This window comes from Equus asinus, chromosome 9, assembly GCF_041296235.1.
Source record: "Equus asinus isolate D_3611 breed Donkey chromosome 9, EquAss-T2T_v2, whole genome shotgun sequence".
In the NCBI taxonomy this organism is placed as follows: Eukaryota; Metazoa; Chordata; class Mammalia; order Perissodactyla; family Equidae; genus Equus; species Equus asinus.
The window spans coordinates 7135483-7152941 of NC_091798.1; the positions used below are offsets into that span (position 1 = coordinate 7135483).

Below are 17459 nucleotides of genomic sequence, written 5' to 3' on the forward strand. Positions count from 1 at the left end.
CTCCTAGAGTTCCCCTGTTACGCCTCCGCTAGAGGCGCTGCTCGCTCCGGAGTCGGGTACCAAGACACAGCCCATCTCGGCAGTGTGAGGTCGACCCTGAGCCGGGGTCGCAGGGCAGCGGGATGCTGACTGCCTGGGGTCAGGGAGTGGGATGGAGGCCAGGGCTCACAGTGCAGACCGAGCCAAGGGCCCCCTCCACCTCTGTCCGCTCCTGCCATTATTTTCTGCCTTCAGTAGAGTGTTCTGCAAACCTGTCCTCACCTCAACTAACCCCACCTCGATGTGTCCCCTCCCACCAAGTTCCTCAGATTTAGAAATTCTGGAGCCGCCGATGGCTACACCTCACGCCAAACAATGCCAATCCTCACGGCGGCCCCGCAAGGCGAGTATTACTGTCCCATTTTTCCGGGGACGAAACTAAGGTTCAGAGACGACTAATGCCCAGACCTGTTTGATTTCGAAGGCTGCCTTCGTTTCACTCGGCCAGCGGGAGGCGCAAGGCGCCGGGCCCGCGGCTGGCTGGGCGGGCTCCTAGACACAGCGGCCGGCAGCCCAGGCCCCGCCCAGGCCCTGGCCCACCAAGGGGACCCGGGCGGGCTGTGCCTTCCAGCTCAAAGCGAGACGGGACTTCGTGATTGGGCGGGGAGGGAGGATGGGGTGGGGATCGGGGGGGCGTGGCCTGACGGGGCGTGGCCTTGGGCCCCGCCCCCTCCCGCGGGCTCAAAGCGGACAGCGGCCGTGGGGGCGGGGTCAGAACACTAGCAGCCGATCCCAACGCGGCTCCTGGGAGGTCGCCGCCGAGCAGCGCCCCGGCGGGGCCGAGCAGGTACGGGCGACAGCGCGGGGCGTCTCGGGCTAGGCCAGGGGAGGGGCAGAGGCCTGCTGGGGACCACAGAGGGCGTTAGGGGTTGTGGCCAGCGCTGCGCTTCCTCCCTCGGGCCCGGGCCGCCGCCCCCGCCTTCCTGCGGCGAAGCAGGCTGCGGTGGGACCGATTGGCGCCTGCGCCGCTTCCTGAGCCCGGGACTCGGCCAATGCATAGGTCTCCGGCGGGGAACCAGAGGGAAACTGAGTCACGTCGGAACGGCAGCAGGCCTTTGTGGGAGGCACCACCCCCATAGGCTCCAGGATCAATCCCCTTCCTGGCCACGCTTTGGGGTCCCAGCCGCGACCGGTCTCCGCAGAGTCTGAGCCCCCAGCGCTCAGGGGTCCCGCCCTTGTTCCCAGCAGCCTCGCCCGGTCCTGAAATGGCTAGGACCCGCTCCGGCCGCCTCCCTCCCCACCCCTCCCCCCTCGCGCCCCGAGCCCCCGTGTTCTGCCTCCGCTGGCTCTCTGCACAGTGTCAGCTTACACGCCTTATATAGTCCGAGCAGGCTCCAGCCGCGGCCTGCCTGCCGGGACCTGGGGGCGGGGGAGAGGAACGCCGGCCCCTGACTCACCCCGCCGCCGTTCCGAGGCTCAAGGCTGGCTTCGGGGGGAGACCGTGCCAAATTAGCCCTGCGGCCCACCCTGGATGCAAAGAACCTCAAGACTGAGTTCAGGCTCCCCTTACCGTTCCATTCCCTCCGGCAGGAGGGTTGCCCCTGTCTTTCCAAAGTGAGGTCTGCCAGCCAGCAGCCCAGCCAAACCTGACAAGGTGCGCGCCTGGCCATGCCCCGGGTGTGCTCAGCGTCTCCCCGTGCCTGCCTGGCACTAGTCCAAGGCGGGTGTCCAGAGCTGGGCCTGCCTGCACACTCACTATGCCAGCTACTCACCTTCTGTCTCCTCTCAGGAGTGGACACCATGGATTCCTTCAAGGTGGTGCTGGATGGGCCAGCACCTTGGGGCTTCCGGCTGCAGGGGGGCAAGGACTTCAACGTGCCCCTCTCCATCTCCCGGGTGAGCCTAGGTTGGGGGAGGGGCTCCCCCAGGAGTCTTTGGGTGCTCAGGTTTCCAGTGGGTGATGGGAGGAGTCTGAGCAGGAGTGAGCCAGGCCCAGTAGTCCAGGAGGTGACCAGGTCCAAGATGTGCTGGGCATCTGCCACAAGGACTCCCAACTAGGTGGATACTGGGGAAGGAATCCTGATATTTCCCAAGCACTGCACTGTACCTGCTGCCATTCCACGAAACTCCCAGGGCCACCCCTGAGGCTCCAGCCGTATGTCCATTCTGCAGGAGGGGAGCCTGAGATCTCCAGGAAATGTCTAGGCCCTTGAGGGAGCAATGCTTGGAACTAGCCCGCTGGCAGGACACTCTGATTGCAGAATCTCACTTCATCCTCATTGCCACCCAGGGAATAGCAGTTGTCATCCTGTTTTTCCAGATGAGGGAACTCAGGGCTCAGAGAGGTGGAGGGCTTCCTCCAGTAACTCCATGGCAAAGCAGGGATTGGAATTCAGGCACGGGAGTGGCCTGCAGTTTTTGTAGTTACAAGAGTCATGAGGGTCTCTTTCCAGCCTCTGTGAGGACCTCCATCCCCCACTGGTCCCATTCAGAATACAGTGGCCTTTGACCCCAAACAGAGGTGTGGGGCAGGTCTCTAGGGCTCTGACTCCTAAGAGCCTGCCCTGGCGGGGGTGGAGCTAGGGGCTGGCTCCTCCCTGTGGCAGGGGGATTGCCTTATAAGCCCAAGAATGCAGCCCCATGCTGGGATGGCCATCTGGTGGCTGGAGTCTGCAGAGCCGAGAAAGGCTGTCCTGGGCCTGGACCCCTGAACCCCACTTGTGGGCCCCTCAGCTGATGACCACCAGGCCATGGCAGTAGCTGTAGGGTCAGTTGTGGGACATAGACAACAAACTACCTGCCCAGAGACGGTGAGGGCTGGTGTCTCTGACTGTGGCCTAGGGGTCAGTATGGGGCGGGGACTTCCTGTCCCCACATCCGCCTGTGCAGAGAGGCCCACCCGGGCGCCTGGTGGGCAGGCGGCTGTTGGCAGGAAGCCCAGGGCAGGCACAGCCTGGAGGGGGTCAGAAGGTTGTCCAGGCTCTGCCCAGCCTGAGAGGGGCCCCAAGGCGGAGTCTGTCTGTGGGAGTTAGGTTTGGTAACCAGGGCAGGCAGGCGGTCACTCTTCTTCCCAGGGACCTTTCCATGGGGTTCCCCTGGAAATTGTCCTGCCGGCAGGGTAGCTAAGAACAGTGGTGCCCCTGCAACGCACACACCCAACCCTGTACAGTGCTGACACCGTGCCAGCCCAGAAAACCTGTCCTCTATCCCCCTCCCTGGAAAGTGCTGGCCAGTGTGACTGGGGAGCTGCAGGCCTTGGCTGGCCTCTGAGACTGTTTCTTCCTTGGTGAGGATGGGCAATGTAGTAGCCTGGGCGATGGACTTTCACATGTGGCCTGTTGGGGGAACCCTGGGCCTGGGCTCCCTTCTCAGCAGCCCTAGCATGTGGGTGGGGCGGTGAGCTGAGCCCAGCCCTGGAGTTGGACCTAGGCCCTGGTGGGTGGGCTGGTGGGGTGGTCTTTTCTGCGCTGAGCCGGCCCCTTCTCTCTCCCCTGACCCCAGCTTAGAGGGAGGAGGGAGGGGCTGGGACTGGCTGTGGGCCCAGGCCTGGGAGATGAGGTAACGTCTGGGACTTGGGGGTTGGGCTGCTCCGTGGAGCCCTCAGGCTGACTCACCCCCACCCCATGCAGTGTCCAGCCCCTTGGCTCTTCCCCTCCTTGGTACTTAGGGCCTCCCTGCTTCTCTCTCCAGCCACCCCTCTACCCCCCACCTCGTCAGTTCTCTCCTGCTTCTTTCTCCACCTCTCTGACCACTCTCCCATCCCTCATGTGCTTCCTGTCCTCCTCACTCAGGAAAGGAAGTAGTCCCCAACTCCCCACCCCGTTTTCAGGGAGCCAGCTGCTCCTGGCCCCCACCAAGACCCTCACATCAAGCTCAGCACACACCTCCCAGGGGCCTGTATGGGAGGGAGTGGCTGGACCAGGTTTCCCTTCTACTGACTCACCGTAACCTTGAGTAAGTCATTTCCCCTCAGGGGCGTCACTTCCCCATACGTGTTACAAGCTGGTCGTTGGATTGAACTGGAGATAAGATAGGGGATTCAGGCCCCAAACTCAGCCAGGGGCTCAGGGGGTCTTTCCAGGTGGGCTGATCTCTGAGTTGGGCCCCAACACTCAGCAGAGGTGGCCTAGTGTAGTGGAACCTTAGGGTCAGGGTCAAACCTGGCCCTGCCTCTTGCTAGGTAGGCATCTTGAGGCAAGCTCCTTAACCTCTCTGTTTCCCCAGGTATAAAATGGGTATAATCTCAGCCCCTACTCCACAGGGTTGTTGGAAGATTCAGTGTCGGTGTGTGGCAATGCTAGGTGCTCAATAACTGTAAGCTGCTATTCTTACTATCTAGCAGGTGGAAAAGGAGCCACCAGCTGTCTGATCCCTCCAACCTCCCAAGCATGAAATAGAGCTGTCAAACCCAGCTCTCCTTTCTTGCCCCAGTGCTGTCAGTCTCTGCGTCTGGGCCCTCTGCCCTCTCTCTGGAACCGCTTGCTTCCCCGCTCCCTGCCTCAGCTCCATCTGTGCATTGGCCCACTGAGGAGCCTTCCAGGGGTCACAGGCAGCCTATATCCTCCAGCCCCCCTCCACCCTATGAGGTGCAAATCTGCCTTCCAGCAGTTCCCCACAGAAGCCTGCTCAATGCCAGGCCCCTTGCTGGATGGCCGAGCAGCCCTGTGGGCTGAGACCCATGAAGAGTGGCACTGCCCCTGCCTAGGTTGCTGCCACTGGGCTAGAGGGCTGGGAGGGTCCAGTGGGGTTTGTCAGGGTCCCCTCTACTGGAGGCCTCGGAGATACTCCACCCCAGGCCTTCAAACTGCTATTGGCCAGTCCTAACGTCAAGGCCAAGTCCTGGTCCCTTCACCCGCTAGACAGCACAACCTACTCTCCTTTCACCAAGGCCCACTGCCTCCCAGAAATCATCCTTGATGGTCTCAGGTCATGCTGGAGTACCCACTCCTTCCAGCCTACTGTTGCCCCTCATGGACCATAGGAACCAGGGATTCCCAACTCAGAGCTGGAAGGATTGGAGGAGAGAGTAATAAGGCAATTGGAGGCTTGGAGGTGACACTCATTTATAGCCACTGAAGCCCCAGCTGACACCTTGGTTCTCCTTCAGGCACTGTTCACTGGGATCCTGGAGATGATGGGGCCTATTCCTGGCTCTTAAAGGGTCCTGGCAGATCGTTGCAGATGCCCCCAGGGCAGGGTGCTGGGAGCGTAAGAGGTCCATGAGAGCACCCAGTAGTGTCTGGGAGGAACTTACCCGGTGCACAAGCCAGAGGGCATGTCTGAGGGGTGGAATAGCCTGGGCAGGAGGCCAGCAGGGGTCTGAAAAGGCTGTGGTTGGAGTTGAAAAGCTTGGGGTTTAGCTTGAGGGTGGCTGCTTGTTGATGTCATAGCAGTTTCTGGATTGTGGGGAGCGTCGTGGAGGTGAATAAATAAATAAGCAGGGCAACTGTGAAGCTCAGGTGAGCCCCACCCTTCCCAGATTGTTTTAGTATCCAGCAGCTGCCTAGAAACATGTTGAATGAAGCAGTCCCTGGGTTCTGGAAGTGGGGTAGCTTACAGGGTTGACTACTGTTGGCCTCAGTTTGGTTTGCAGAGTCTTGGGCCTCCCTGACCCTCCGTCTCTCCACAGCTCACTCCTGGAGGCAAAGCTGCGCAGGCTGGCGTGGCGGTGGGTGACTGGGTGCTGAGCATCGACGGTGAGAATGCCGGGGGCCTCACGCACATTGAAGCCCAGAACAAGATCCGTGCCTGCGGGGAGCGCCTCAGCCTGGGTCTCAGCAGGTATGCGGGCGCTGGCCTGCCCAGTGGGTGGGGGCCCTCGGGCCTGGCTCGCCATCACCACTTCCCCTTCTCCTCCAGGGCCCAGCCGGCTCAGAGCAAACCGCAGAAGGTAGACCTCGGGCCTGGGACATCTGGGCGGTGGGCGGGGTGGGATTGGACGCCCGGGCTAACCTGCCCTCCCCAGTGCAGGCTCAGTACCCCTGTCCTTCGCCGCGAGTAGAGGGCGGAGGCCGGAGCTGGGGAGAGTCTGGGGAACTGGGAGTTGGGCCGGGGGCTGCCGCACGGTCCGGGTACCACGCATGTCTGCCTGTCTGTCTGCACGCTACCTCCCGCCGGCCTGTACTGCAAGCAGTGCTCATCTGCCCTCCGGCCTGCGTGGGCTGAGATCATCGCTCCCAGATGGGCCCCTTGAAACTCAAGTTGCCTCCTCCCCTGTAGCCCCTGGCCAGATGTGTGGGGGTGGGGCTGGAGCGCCACTGTCCTCTCGGCGCCAGGGGGGCGCCCCACTCCCTCCCAGGCCCCCGCCCTCCCTGCCCGGCTCTGTGGCTCTGTCTCCGCCCAGGCCCTGGCCCCCGCCGCGGACCCCCCGCGGTACACCTTTGCACCCAGCGCCTCCCTCAACAAGACGGCCCGGCCCTTTGGGGCGCCCCTGCTGGCTGACAGCGCCCCGCAACAGAATGGGTACGTCGGTCCTGCCCGCCCACCGCCCACACCATGTGTCTGCGGCCTCACGCCCGCTGCTGCTCCGTCTGCGCTGCACCCCAGCCCGGCCGGAACCGTGTGGCAGCAACCCCTGGCGGCTGGGGCGGGGGCTGCAGGCACAGGGCCCCTCCAAGGGTGTGGCTCCTGGCCAGGCCCTCCAGGCCCCGCCCTCCCTGGGGCTCTGAACGAGGCAGCACCCCCCGCCGGCGGCCCCGGGGTTGGGGTGTGGGGTCGGGCCGACTGAGCCGCAGACACTCAGTGCAGGCTTGCCCCTGGCTACTTTGACCCCTTGCCGTCTTTCTTCTTCCCTTGTCTGTCCCTTTATCTGTCCATCTGTCTATTTCCTTCACAGGTGCAGACCCCTGACAAGTCAGTGAGACCCCTCTGCCTGTCCCTCTCTTCCTTCCTTTTGGCACTCTGGGCGGTGGCCCCTCCCCACCCTGGCTGCCTTCCTCTCACCCTGACTGCCCTCTTCCCCTCTCACTTACCTGCCCCCTGCCCCACACAGGGCCCTGGCCTTGCCCTTCCCACTCTCCCATCACCATAGCCCACGTGTACCAAATCCAGGGAGGGGCTGCCCCCACTGCCCACCCTCAGCATGAGGTTCTGAGCCACACCCTCCCCACAGACAGCCGCTCCGACCGCTGGTCCCAGATGCCAGCAAGCAGCGGCTGATGGAGGACACAGAGGACTGGCGGCCGCGGCCCGGGACAGGCCAGTCCCGTTCCTTCCGCATCCTCGCCCACCTCACGGGCACCGAGTTCAGTAAGTGTCAGCCCAGGGCAGGGCGGACTCTCCTCCTGGTCCCCAGCCTGGGTCTGGGCTCAGCCAGAGCCCACTCCGCTGCCCTGTGACCCTCTGCCAGGGTTCAGGGCTCGGGTGACCCTCTGTCTTCTCTTCATCAATGCCTGCCTCTGCCCTCTCAGTGCAAGACCCGGATGAGGAGCACCTGAAGAAATCAAGGTAAAAGGACGGGCGCCAGTCTGTTTGTGACCCCTGCCTCTCCCAGGCCAGCCCCCACCCTGTGTCTGCTCCTGGGGATCCCCAGCCAGGGAAGACCATTCTCCTTCCTTCTTTTCTTCCTTCCTTCCTCCTGTTCTTCCTCCCTTCCGTCTCTCCTTCCTTCCACTCCCTCTTTCTCTCTCTGCCCCTCAGGGAAAAGTATGTCCTGGAGCTGCAGAGCCCACGCTACACCCGCCTCCGGGACTGGCACCACCAGCGCTCTGCCCACGTGCTCAACGTGCAGTCGTAGCCCAGCCCTCACCGGCCGGCTGCCCTCTCTGCCTCTCTCTTTCTGTTCCTCCTGCCCAGGGCACCCCCCTTGATGCCTCCAGCTTCTGCCTCCTTCACCCACCCCTTTCCTACCCCTGGACTGAGCCTCCTGCTGGCCTGGCCCTGGCCGCCCACCTGGCACAGGGCCCGGCTCCGTCTGCCACTGCCTTCCCTCTTTGCCCTGTGGTACTGCTGTCTGCCGGGTCTGTGCTGGCTTGGGCATGGAAATAAACATTCTCAGCCTTGCTTTCTCTGCCTCTGTTTTCTATCTTTGTGGGCTTGGTGTGCGTTTTGGGTGTGGGGGTGTTAGGTGGTTCAGACCCAGTTTGGGCCCTGCTAGTCTGGGTCTTAGTGGGAGGGAGTACCCAGCAAAGGGGGCCCTACCATCAGAGCCAGATTTCTGGGATGAGGGGAGCCCCAAGAGCTGCCCGAGAAGTGAGAGCCCTGCTCTACTTCCCAGCCCTGTACAACAGACTAGCTGGCTGGAACCTGGCTAGGAGAAGCTGCCCTACCCATTCCTACCCCAGTGGACCTGGAATCCAGCCCCGTAGCTCTCATATACCCAGGCATCTCCCATGGGGCCAGCAGGACCAAGATTGGGGGGTGGGGCCATGCCAGGAACCTCAGCTGTGCAGGGCCTTGAATGCCAGATCTTGCAGCCAGGTGCCCAGGACAGAAGCCCCAACCCCAGCCTCAGCTACACCCCAGGAACCCTGGCCTGGTGAGAGAGAGTGGGCTTGGGCCTGGGGAAGGGTGGGTAGCCTCCAGGGGTGTGGGGGTGGCGGGCCCCTCCAGGTTGCCTTGGGCTCTAACCCCTGTCCTTTGGGGTTCCTGAGCATCCCCCTGGAGCCACTTTCCTTGGCCCTGGCAGGCCCTACCACCCCCAGCCCCACCAGCCGCCCACCCTGGGCTGTGGACCCTGCATTTGCCGAGCGCTATGCCCCGGACAAGACGAGCACGGTGCTGACCCGGCACAGCCAGCCAGCCACCCCCACGCCTCTGCAGAACCGCACCTCCATCGTGCAGGCAGCTGCTGGAGGGGGCACAGGAGGGGGCAGTGGCAACAATGGCAAGACTCCTGTGTGCCACCAGTGCCACAAGGTCATCCGGTGGGTGGCCCTGTTCCATTCCTACCCTGGCTTTTCCTGTCCTGGAGCCCAACCCTGGCATCTTTCCGACCTCTGCTCCCCTGTCTGTCTCCCCACTCATCTCAGCTGCCACAACAGGAAGATAAACATTCAGTTCCCAGTTGGAGTTGGGGTAGAGACCTGGCCTGGGTCCTCAGACTCTGAATCCTGCATTACGTACCGCCCCCTGCCCAACATCAGCTGCCATCAGCATTTGTCCTGGTCAGATGGAGGAAGTACCAGTGGCATGTCCATGCTGCACCTCTGGACTCACTGCCCCCTGGGCAGGGAAGGGACTGCCCCCAGCCCCACCGCCTCTCTCCCTCCTGCTTGCTGTCTCTCTCTCTGCTGAGCCTCTGCTCTCAGAGCAGACAGTAGCCAGAGGCCCCTCCCTCTCTACACTGCTCTCTGGGGCCCAGCAGGGTCACACTGCTCCAGAGTCAGCGTGCCAGATTCAGAGTCTTCCTAGGTCTCAGCCCCAGCCCTGCCCTGCCCTCGACTCCTGTCAGCTCTTAGGCTCTGCAAAGCAGCCCTCCTTCAGAAACCCCTGTTTATCTGGGACCTGTGGCCCCCGCCCTAGGCCAGAAGCACAAGATGGGCACCAGGGGCAGCTCAGGTGCCCACTGGTCTCCAGGACTCCTGGGCACCCTGGCCTCCTGCCCCTCAGGGCACCGGTTCCTCTGGTTTGGCTCATTGGACCCAAGTCAGCAGGGCAGCCGCCCCCCCCCCCCCAGCCCCGTGTAGCTGTTCTCCCTGTTCCAGCACCGCCCCCTCCCTCTTCTCCTGTCATCAAAGCAGTGCCGCAGCGTCACTCTTGCTGTGTGACCTTGGGCAAGTCACCTCCCAAGCCTGTTTTCTCCCGTATCTGGAAAGTGGGGAGAATGAACTTCCCTTTTGAGGCTTCAGAATAGGTGTTCAGTAAAGCCACCTGGGCTCTGGCCAGGAGCCCCCACCTCAGTTGCAGACACGCCCTCTCACTGCCCTCGCCTCCCGCTCAGGGGCCGCTACCTGGTGGCGCTGGGCCACGCATACCACCCCGAGGAGTTTGTGTGCAGCCAGTGTGGGAAGGTCCTGGAAGAGGGCGGCTTCTTTGAGGAAAAGGGTGCCATCTTCTGCCCGCCCTGCTACGACGTGCGCTATGCGCCCAGCTGTGCCAAGTGCAAGAAGAAGATCACAGGCGTGAGTGGGCCGGGGGTGGGGGGCGACCCTGTCAGCAGTGGGGAGTACTGTTGAGCAACTCCCAGGCCTGGGGGCTCCCCTGCGTGACCCCTTTGGGTCCTTAGCGGCCTCATAAATGGGCTGCTGTGTTGACCTTGCTTTATGTTAGCCCGGATCCTCTTAACAAATGACCGAAATCCTGCTCAAAAGGGCTCAAGCCAAAGAGAAATATATTGGCTCAAATAACTGGCAAGCCCAAGGGGCACTAACTTCAGGCCCAGCTGAATGCTGGTTCCAGGGTGGTCGGGACTCCTTTTCTGCCACTTTGCCTGAGTTTTCATCTGTATTGGCTTCATTCCCAGCATGCTTTTCCCTAGAAGGTGGCAATGATGGTGCCATAGCAGCTCCAGGGTTCATCTCCCCCACTTAGCTCTACAAAGTGAACGAGAGCACCTCTGGGCCAGTCCATGCATCATCGAGAGTCCCTGTGCTGATGCTCATTGGCCTGGCTTGTGTCACATGCCAATCTCTGAACCAAGCCCTTTGACTCGTATTGGCCAGGCCTGGGTGACACCCATCCCTGGAGCAAGGGTCGGGTTGCCCCCCGCATGAACCACAGACTGAGAGTGAGGGAGGATTGGTTCCCTGAAATAAAACCAGGATGACCTTACCTGAAGAAGAGAAGTGCTGGTCAGGCCAAAACAAGAGATAGCTGCTATGCCAGTGGGATCGCATTCAGCTGTAATAACAGAAAATCCCATTACAGAGCTGTAAATCAGAAGGGGTTATTGACTTCACTCCTGAGAATTCCAGGGCTTGGAACAGCAGCTCAACGATGCCCTTAGGTTTTTCCTGCTTTGGGGCTCTGAAATCCTTAGCATGTGGACCTTTGTCCCCAAGCTTATCTATTGTGGTCACCAGATGGCTGCTCAAGCCCCAGCCTTTATATTCTTGTTGTAGGCAGAAAGGAGAGAGAAGGGGCCAATGGCATTCCTTTAACAAGGTTTTGACTTTGACTCTGGAAGAAAAAGTAGAAACTTGTATCTTTATCTCAGTGGTGGAATTGTTCTCCTATGAACACTTGGGCCGCAGGGCAAGCTGGCAAACCCTGTATTTTAACTTACATCCTCCATAAGAGATTAAGGCAAGAGAGAAGGGTGCTGTGACAGGCTGTTGAAAGGCCAGTCCACAGTGTTTTCTGCCCCTAACACATGAGCAAACTGAGACTCTTAACAGATAACTCAGTGTGCTCGAAGGGCACAGGACTACTGAGTGGCAAAACCAGAAATTCAGACTCAAAAACTTGTGATTCAGAATCCTCTTCTTCCTGCTGAAGCTAAACCTTCAGCATAGCCCGGCCAGGTTTCCTGCAGACCAACCTAGGTGCCAGCCAGAGCCAGGCTTGCGACTTGGGTAGGTGCGTGTCATGAGCGAACAGTGACTGGCTGTCTGCCTTCCTCCATTTGTCTCTTTTTTAGCTGTGGGTAGTGTTCCAAGCAGTGTGCCCCATGCTGGGGACACTTCGTGAAGAAACAGACGTGGGTCCTGCCCCCAGGAGCTCACCCTGGGGAGGGGGTCGCAGAGGGTGTCAGGGGCTAAGGGCAGAGCAAGAGAAAAGGGGGGTGGGACAGGCAGGGTGACAAGCTGAGGGGGTTCCCGTTGCACACGTATGGAAACACGCCCAGAGAGGGGCAGAAACTGCCCAAGGCTGTAGCACCTAAGGGGCTGCAGCACCTAAGGGCCAGCGCGAGCGGCTCCAGGCACTGTTGCCTCCCAGCTTGGGCTCTTCCTGCCACTTCTGCTTCTCCTTATTTCTGGATCCACAGTTGGAGCTACCAGATGTGGCCAGAGAGCTCTGGTCATGTTCATATTAGTGAGGATTAACTTGACCTCGAATGATAGAAAACTCAAAATAATGGCGGCATATTTCTCATCCAGGAAAGTCCAGAGGGGGGCATCCAGGACTGGTAGGCAGATCCAGGCTCCTGTATCTTCTTGCTCAGCCATTCTCACTATGGGCCCCCTTTCATTCATCATCCAAGATAGCTCTTGACTCAGCCGAAATTTCCACATTGCAGCCAGCAGGAGTCAGAAGGGGAAGGATGGATGGAGGGCCTGTGGCACCCATCTTTAGAAGATGCTGCCTCCCGACCCTTCTGCTTCCATTCATTGGCCAGAACTCAGTCACATGACCACACTGAACTGCAAGGGAGGCTGGTGAATATAGTCTATTTGGGGCAGCCATGTACCCAGCAAAAAATGGGGATTCTATCAGTAGGCAGGAAGAGGAGAATGGATATTAACACAGTCTTTGTTGTTATAATGACAGTTCTCCTTGTGGGGTACTTGCTGTGTGTAGACATCCAGCTTCACAATCGTACTACGAAGTCAGTTTGATTATTTCTATCTTACAGATGAGGGAATTTTGCCCAAGATCATAGTCATTTCCCTACCAGCCTAGGCAACACCCCATTGGACTGTTCTGGCAGAATGGGCTGGATCCCAGAACCCTTCTTGAGCTGGGCATCTGGATTTGCTTCCCATAGATCAAGGCCTGTTGTTCGCTGACTGCTCTGCCTGCATCCCACTGCACTCTGGGCCAGCCCCGCCCCAGTCCCGGGTGGGCAGGGCTGTCACTCAGGCCGCAGTTGGAGAGCTGAGGCTCCCAGGGCCTGGCTGGCTCCTGGGTGCTGGAGTGAGCCTTGGGTGGCAAACCTTGCTCCTGCCCCGACCCAGGCCAGTGGCTCCACAGAGCAGCCCAGGGGCCCTCAGCTCCCCATCTTGTAGGGACTCCAGGGCCTGACAGAACCTAGGGAGCCCCCACCTCCCCCTCCAAGGGGCAGGAAGTTGACCTCCCCAACCTGCCATGGGCTTCATGCCCTGCCTCTTCCCAGCGCTCGGGACTGTGCCTGTCTTTGAAGCTCAGCATGGAGCAGGGAGAGAGAGACAGAGCACACGATCAGATTGTTTCAGTCAAGTTGGAGGGAAGATCTGAGAGCTAGGGGGACACATTAGAGTGGACCTGCCCTGGTCTGGGGACTATCTGGGACCCTATGCTGTGAAGGCTCACCACTCACCAGCAGCACCCTCACTCCAGTGCTCCATTTTGCCAATGTGCTGTTTCCCTCACTGCAGGGCCTTTGCACAGGCTATCCTGTCTGCCAGGAACACTCTTTAGCACCCTCTTTACCTTGTTCCTTCTCATCTGGGACCCAAATATCACTTCTTCAGGAACACCCTCCCTGATACCCATTCTCCCCACCAGACCAGACCGCCCCCCGCACACAATTTGCCCACTACCCCCTAGTCCTTTTGTCCCATCCCTTCCCCAGATGTGAACTCCATGGGCTGGGACCAGGGCTGTTTTGCTCACGCTTTATACTGGGCCCCACATATAGGAAGTGGTCAGTAAATGCTGGAAGGAGTGGATGAAGTGGTCTCTAAGCTGAACTTAAAACATGAGTAGGAATTCACTTGGAGAAGGATCTGGGGAGGGTGCTGCAAGCAGAGGGAATAGCTTATGTCCCAAGGCGACACCCAGGATGGGTGTGAGATGAGACAGAAGAGGTGGACAGCGGGGAGCTGGGAGCTGATGAGGTCAAATGTGCCTCAGCCAGCGTCCTCTGGGGCAGTGGGGAGACAGCTAGAGAAGGGGAACCGAGGCTGCTGGGACCTGGTCAGGGCAGTGGGGATGGAGAGGCAGACAGATTTAGGAAACTTTAGGGGATAAAATAGTGACAGCTGACAGGTTCTTCTGAATACCAGCAGAAACCTGACTGCCTGCCCACACACTGCCTGGGCCCCACTCTGGGCTCCTCAAGCTTCTGCGCCCATTCCCCTGTCCTGCCAGCTCACGGCCACATTGCTTCCCCTGGATCCTTTGCTCCTTGAAAAGAGGCAACACCAGGCAGTGGGAAGAGCCAGCTTTGGAGGCAGCCAGGCTTGGGCACGAAATCCATTTCTGCCATCTATTGGCTGTGTGATCTGGGGCAAGTTGCTCTCTCCAGGCCTCACTAAAGTCGGGGTGTCAGTAACTTCCTGGTCAGGGTGGTTCTGAGGTGTACGTCAGATGTGACATCGATGTTGTAGAAGGCACAGGTGGGCGTCTGAGAGCTACATGCTGCTCACACATGTCTTGCTTGGTCCACAGTTTCGTTTTTAAATTAGCTAATATTTAAAAATCAGGAGATTTCACTTTACCACGGAGATTTCCACCTGAGTGTTCCAGGCATTCCTAAATGAACTGGTCAGCACCACCCCTACAGGCAGAACAGGTGCTTCGCCGTGACACGGTACCCACCCTGCCGTATGGTGTAGCCACCTGGCCCTGGCAGGCACTGGGTATGGGACCCCTGGCTTCAAATGCGGGGCCATCCTCCCAGCAACCCTGGAAGGCTGAGGTTAGGTTCCTGTTTCACAGGAGAAGGAACCAAGTGTCAGGAGAAGGTAAAGCTGTTGGCAACCTCACCCAGCTAAGAAACAAGGTCTGGCTGAACCCCCAGATCTGACCCCCTTGAGGCCCTATACTTCCTGCTCCAGATCTAAATGCTGCTGGCCCTGCTTGGCCTGAGGGTTCTGGGGATTGACAGCCCAACACCAGGGAGAGCTGAGCTCTGCCCAGAGTAATTCAAAAACCACTCATTGATAGGCACACATGGGGCCAGGCCCTGTTGGGACTTAGCAGTTAATAGAACAGTTGATGGTTCCTGCTCTCCTGGAGCTTACCTTTGAGCAGGAAGAAGGGGGAAGAGGCAGATGATAAGCAGTGGACACAGTAGGTAAATTACCTGGTAGCATGTTAGTAAGAGAAGAGTTATGGAGAAAAGGAAAACACGGAGATAAAGGTATTGGGAGCATGGTGTCGGGAAGGCAGGTTGGAGTATGAACTGGTGTCATCACAGTGGACCTCATGGAAAAGGTGACATTTGAGCAGAAACCTGAAGGTGGTGAGGGCTGAGCCTTGCAGAAATGGGCAGAGCAGTCCAGGCAGAGGGGGTGGCTGATGTGGTGCTCCAAGACTGCTGTGCCTGGCGCATCAGCCGTGGGTGAGAGGCCATCTGGGGAGAGCAAAGGGACAAAGGCCAGACCGCTGCCCCTGGGCCCTTCATAGGGCTGTGGCTTTTGCTCAGAGAAATGTGGAGCAAGCAGGAATTCGAGCAGAGGGGGATGTGGACTGGCTCAGGTTGACATCTGTCTGTAGGGCCAGAAGGAGGAGCTTGGAGGCCAGTTTTGTGCAGTCACCCGGGCCAGAGCTGCCTGAGGGTCACATCCTGCATCATGGAGGCTGAGAAAAGTGGTTGGAATCTGGCTGCATCTTGGAAGTAGACCCAACAGGATTTCCTGGAGGATCTGATGTGGGGCCTGAGAGAAAGGGGGGAACTTGGCCTGTGTAGATGGAAGGATGGAGTTGCCATCAACTGAGGTGGAGATGGCTGTGGGAGGAGCAGGTTTGGGGGCCAGAGATTGGGAGCTTGGCTATGGATGTAGCAAGTCTGAGAGGCATGGATTTCCATGGGGAGACCGCAGGGGTGGAGATAGAGAGCGGGAGGGTGGGGGTAAAGATGTAACCTTTACTCTGGGAAGGAAGAGAGCCCAAGGCCAGCCTTCTTGTGTCCTGGGCTCTGGAGTGGAGGGGGCTGAGCCCCCTGGTGACTGTCGCCCCCTCCCAGGAGATCATGCATGCCCTGAAGATGACCTGGCACGTGCATTGCTTCACCTGCGCAGCCTGCAAGACGCCCATTCGTAACCGGGCCTTCTACATGGAGGAAGGGGCACCCTACTGCGAGCGAGGTACCTGGTGGGCCAGGCGAGGCAGCGAGGCCCAGGGAGGGGGGCGGGGTGTGGGGCAGGCGAGAACGGCACCCCCTTCCTCTTTGTGTTGGCCTCCAGACTATGAAAAGATGTTTGGCACAAAATGCCGTGGCTGTGACTTCAAGATTGACGCCGGGGACCGCTTCCTGGAGGCACTGGGCTTCAGCTGGCACGACACGTGCTTCGTGTGTGCAGTGAGTGTGCCGCCCCAGACTCGGGTCCCACCCCTAGTGCCCTGTGTTCTTCACCAGCCTCCCTCCCACCCCCGCCTCTGGGATTCATGAGAGGTTGGGAAGGGACCTCCCCTGCCACCATCTGTCACCCCATGTGACTGGACCTTGGCTGTCCCCAGATATGTCAGATCAACCTGGAAGGAAAGACTTTCTACTCCAAGAAGGACAAGCCCCTTTGCAAGAGCCATGCCTTCTCCCACGTGTGAGCCCTGCCCATCCACTGCTGCCTTGCCCAGCCCAGCCAGAGAAGTCACTGGTTCTGGAGTCATCACCCCAAGATTTCTGAGGAGGGCAGACAAAGGTTGCCCCAACCCTGACTCCTGGCCCGAGCCTGGGGTTCCCTGGGCCCTGCCCCACCCCCTTCATCTACCCCCCACTTCCTCCACCACCCTCACACACCGGTGCTGGCCACACCAGCCCCTGTTCACGCCCAGTGCCACAATAAACCTGTATCCAGCTGTCCCGCGTGTGCTTCCCGCTACGCATTAGGGAAGGTGGGACTTGAGGCACATAGCAGAGTGGAGACTGAGATGGTTTTCCCAGGGCTGACCATCCTGGTGGTCCTTGTGATGGGGACATGGAGGGCTCCTGGTCATCAGGAGGAGGTAAAGGGGATGCCATGTGCTAGGCCCAGGCACTGCAAATGAGGAGGTCACAGAAGGTGGAGTGGGAGTGGCCTGGCTTGGAGGTCAGAGGAAGTGGGTGTGCACCTGATGAGCTTGGACATGGAAAGCAGTGACGGCCAGAGTGAAGGCCCAGATGTGCCGGCTGCCATCTGTCCGCTGCAGCAGCAGAAGGGGCAGCTGGAAAGGGCAGCCCCCGGGTCCTGGGAGGCCACAAGTGCCAGGCCAAGGAGCCGGGACTACCTCCTGAGGGCAAGGTGGGGGTGGGGGGTCAGGGCACAGAAGAGTTTAAAATAGTGAAGCAACCAGTTCAGATCTGTGTTGTGGAAAGACCTCTGAGAGCCAAGAGCCACGAGCAGGGTGGACAGAAGGACGGAGAGTAGGAAGAGGGGCAGCAGCCAGGGGAAGGGAGGAGCAGGAGCTGACATGGCAGAGATGGGACCCAGTGACAGGTCCCAGGGAGCCTAGAGTGAGGGCCTGGGGGATGAGAGGTGGGGAGAGGAAGGAAGGAAACTTTGCCAGGGGTCTGGAATGGACCAGCTGTTCCTTACATCATCTCACATGATTTCCCTGCAGCCCCGTGAGGTGTCTGCAGTTAGACTCATTCATGGATGAAAGGTTAGGAGACCTGACCAAGGTCGCTGAGCCATGAGCCAGGCTAGAAGCCAGGCTGAAGCTGGGTGCACTGTCCCGGGCCTGGCTGGCACTGAGCACTGTTCACCAGTGAGTGTCCCTCTGGGAAGCTCACTTCTGCCTGGGACCTCAACGTCTGC

General features: G+C 59.7%; 1 protein-coding gene across 7 annotated transcripts; it reads left to right on the top strand.

Annotated features, from left to right (window-relative positions):
* Window positions 1-637: 637 nt before the first annotated feature.
* Window positions 638-16521, top strand: PDLIM7 (PDZ and LIM domain 7). Of its 7 annotated transcripts, none has more exons than XM_014834842.3 (13): window positions 682-826; window positions 1769-1875; window positions 5609-5760; window positions 5839-5869; window positions 6323-6441; window positions 7091-7227; window positions 7389-7425; window positions 8394-8455; window positions 8606-8843; window positions 9860-10040; window positions 15689-15809; window positions 15909-16024; window positions 16183-16521. In XM_014834842.3, the coding sequence occupies exons 2-13, from the start codon at window positions 1780-1782 to the stop codon at window positions 16267-16269; spliced, it is 1377 nt and encodes a 458-aa protein (XP_014690328.2). In that variant the 5' UTR covers window positions 682-826; window positions 1769-1779; the 3' UTR covers window positions 16270-16521. The 7 variants fall into 7 exon arrangements, with proteins under 7 accessions (XP_070373103.1, XP_070373104.1, XP_014690328.2 ...); XM_014834843.3 differs by lacking the exon at window positions 6323-6441 and adding an exon at window positions 6815-6831 and having other exon boundaries at window positions 687-826; XM_070517004.1 differs by having other exon boundaries at window positions 707-826; window positions 6199-6441.
* The last annotated feature ends 938 nt before the right edge of the window (window positions 16522-17459 follow it).

Coding starts and splice junctions, on each gene's coding strand:
- PDLIM7 (XM_070517002.1), top strand. CDS start 653: ATGGGGTGGGGATCGGGGGGGCGTGGCCTGACGGGGCGTGGCCTTGGG. Junction 7,228..7,388: donor CCTCACGGGCACCGAGTTCA/GTAAGTGTCAGC, acceptor CTGCCCTCTCAG/TGCAAGACCCGGATGAGGAG. Junction 7,426..8,393: donor GAGCACCTGAAGAAATCAAG/GTAAAAGGACGG, acceptor CAGATCTTGCAG/CCAGGTGCCCAGGACAGAAG.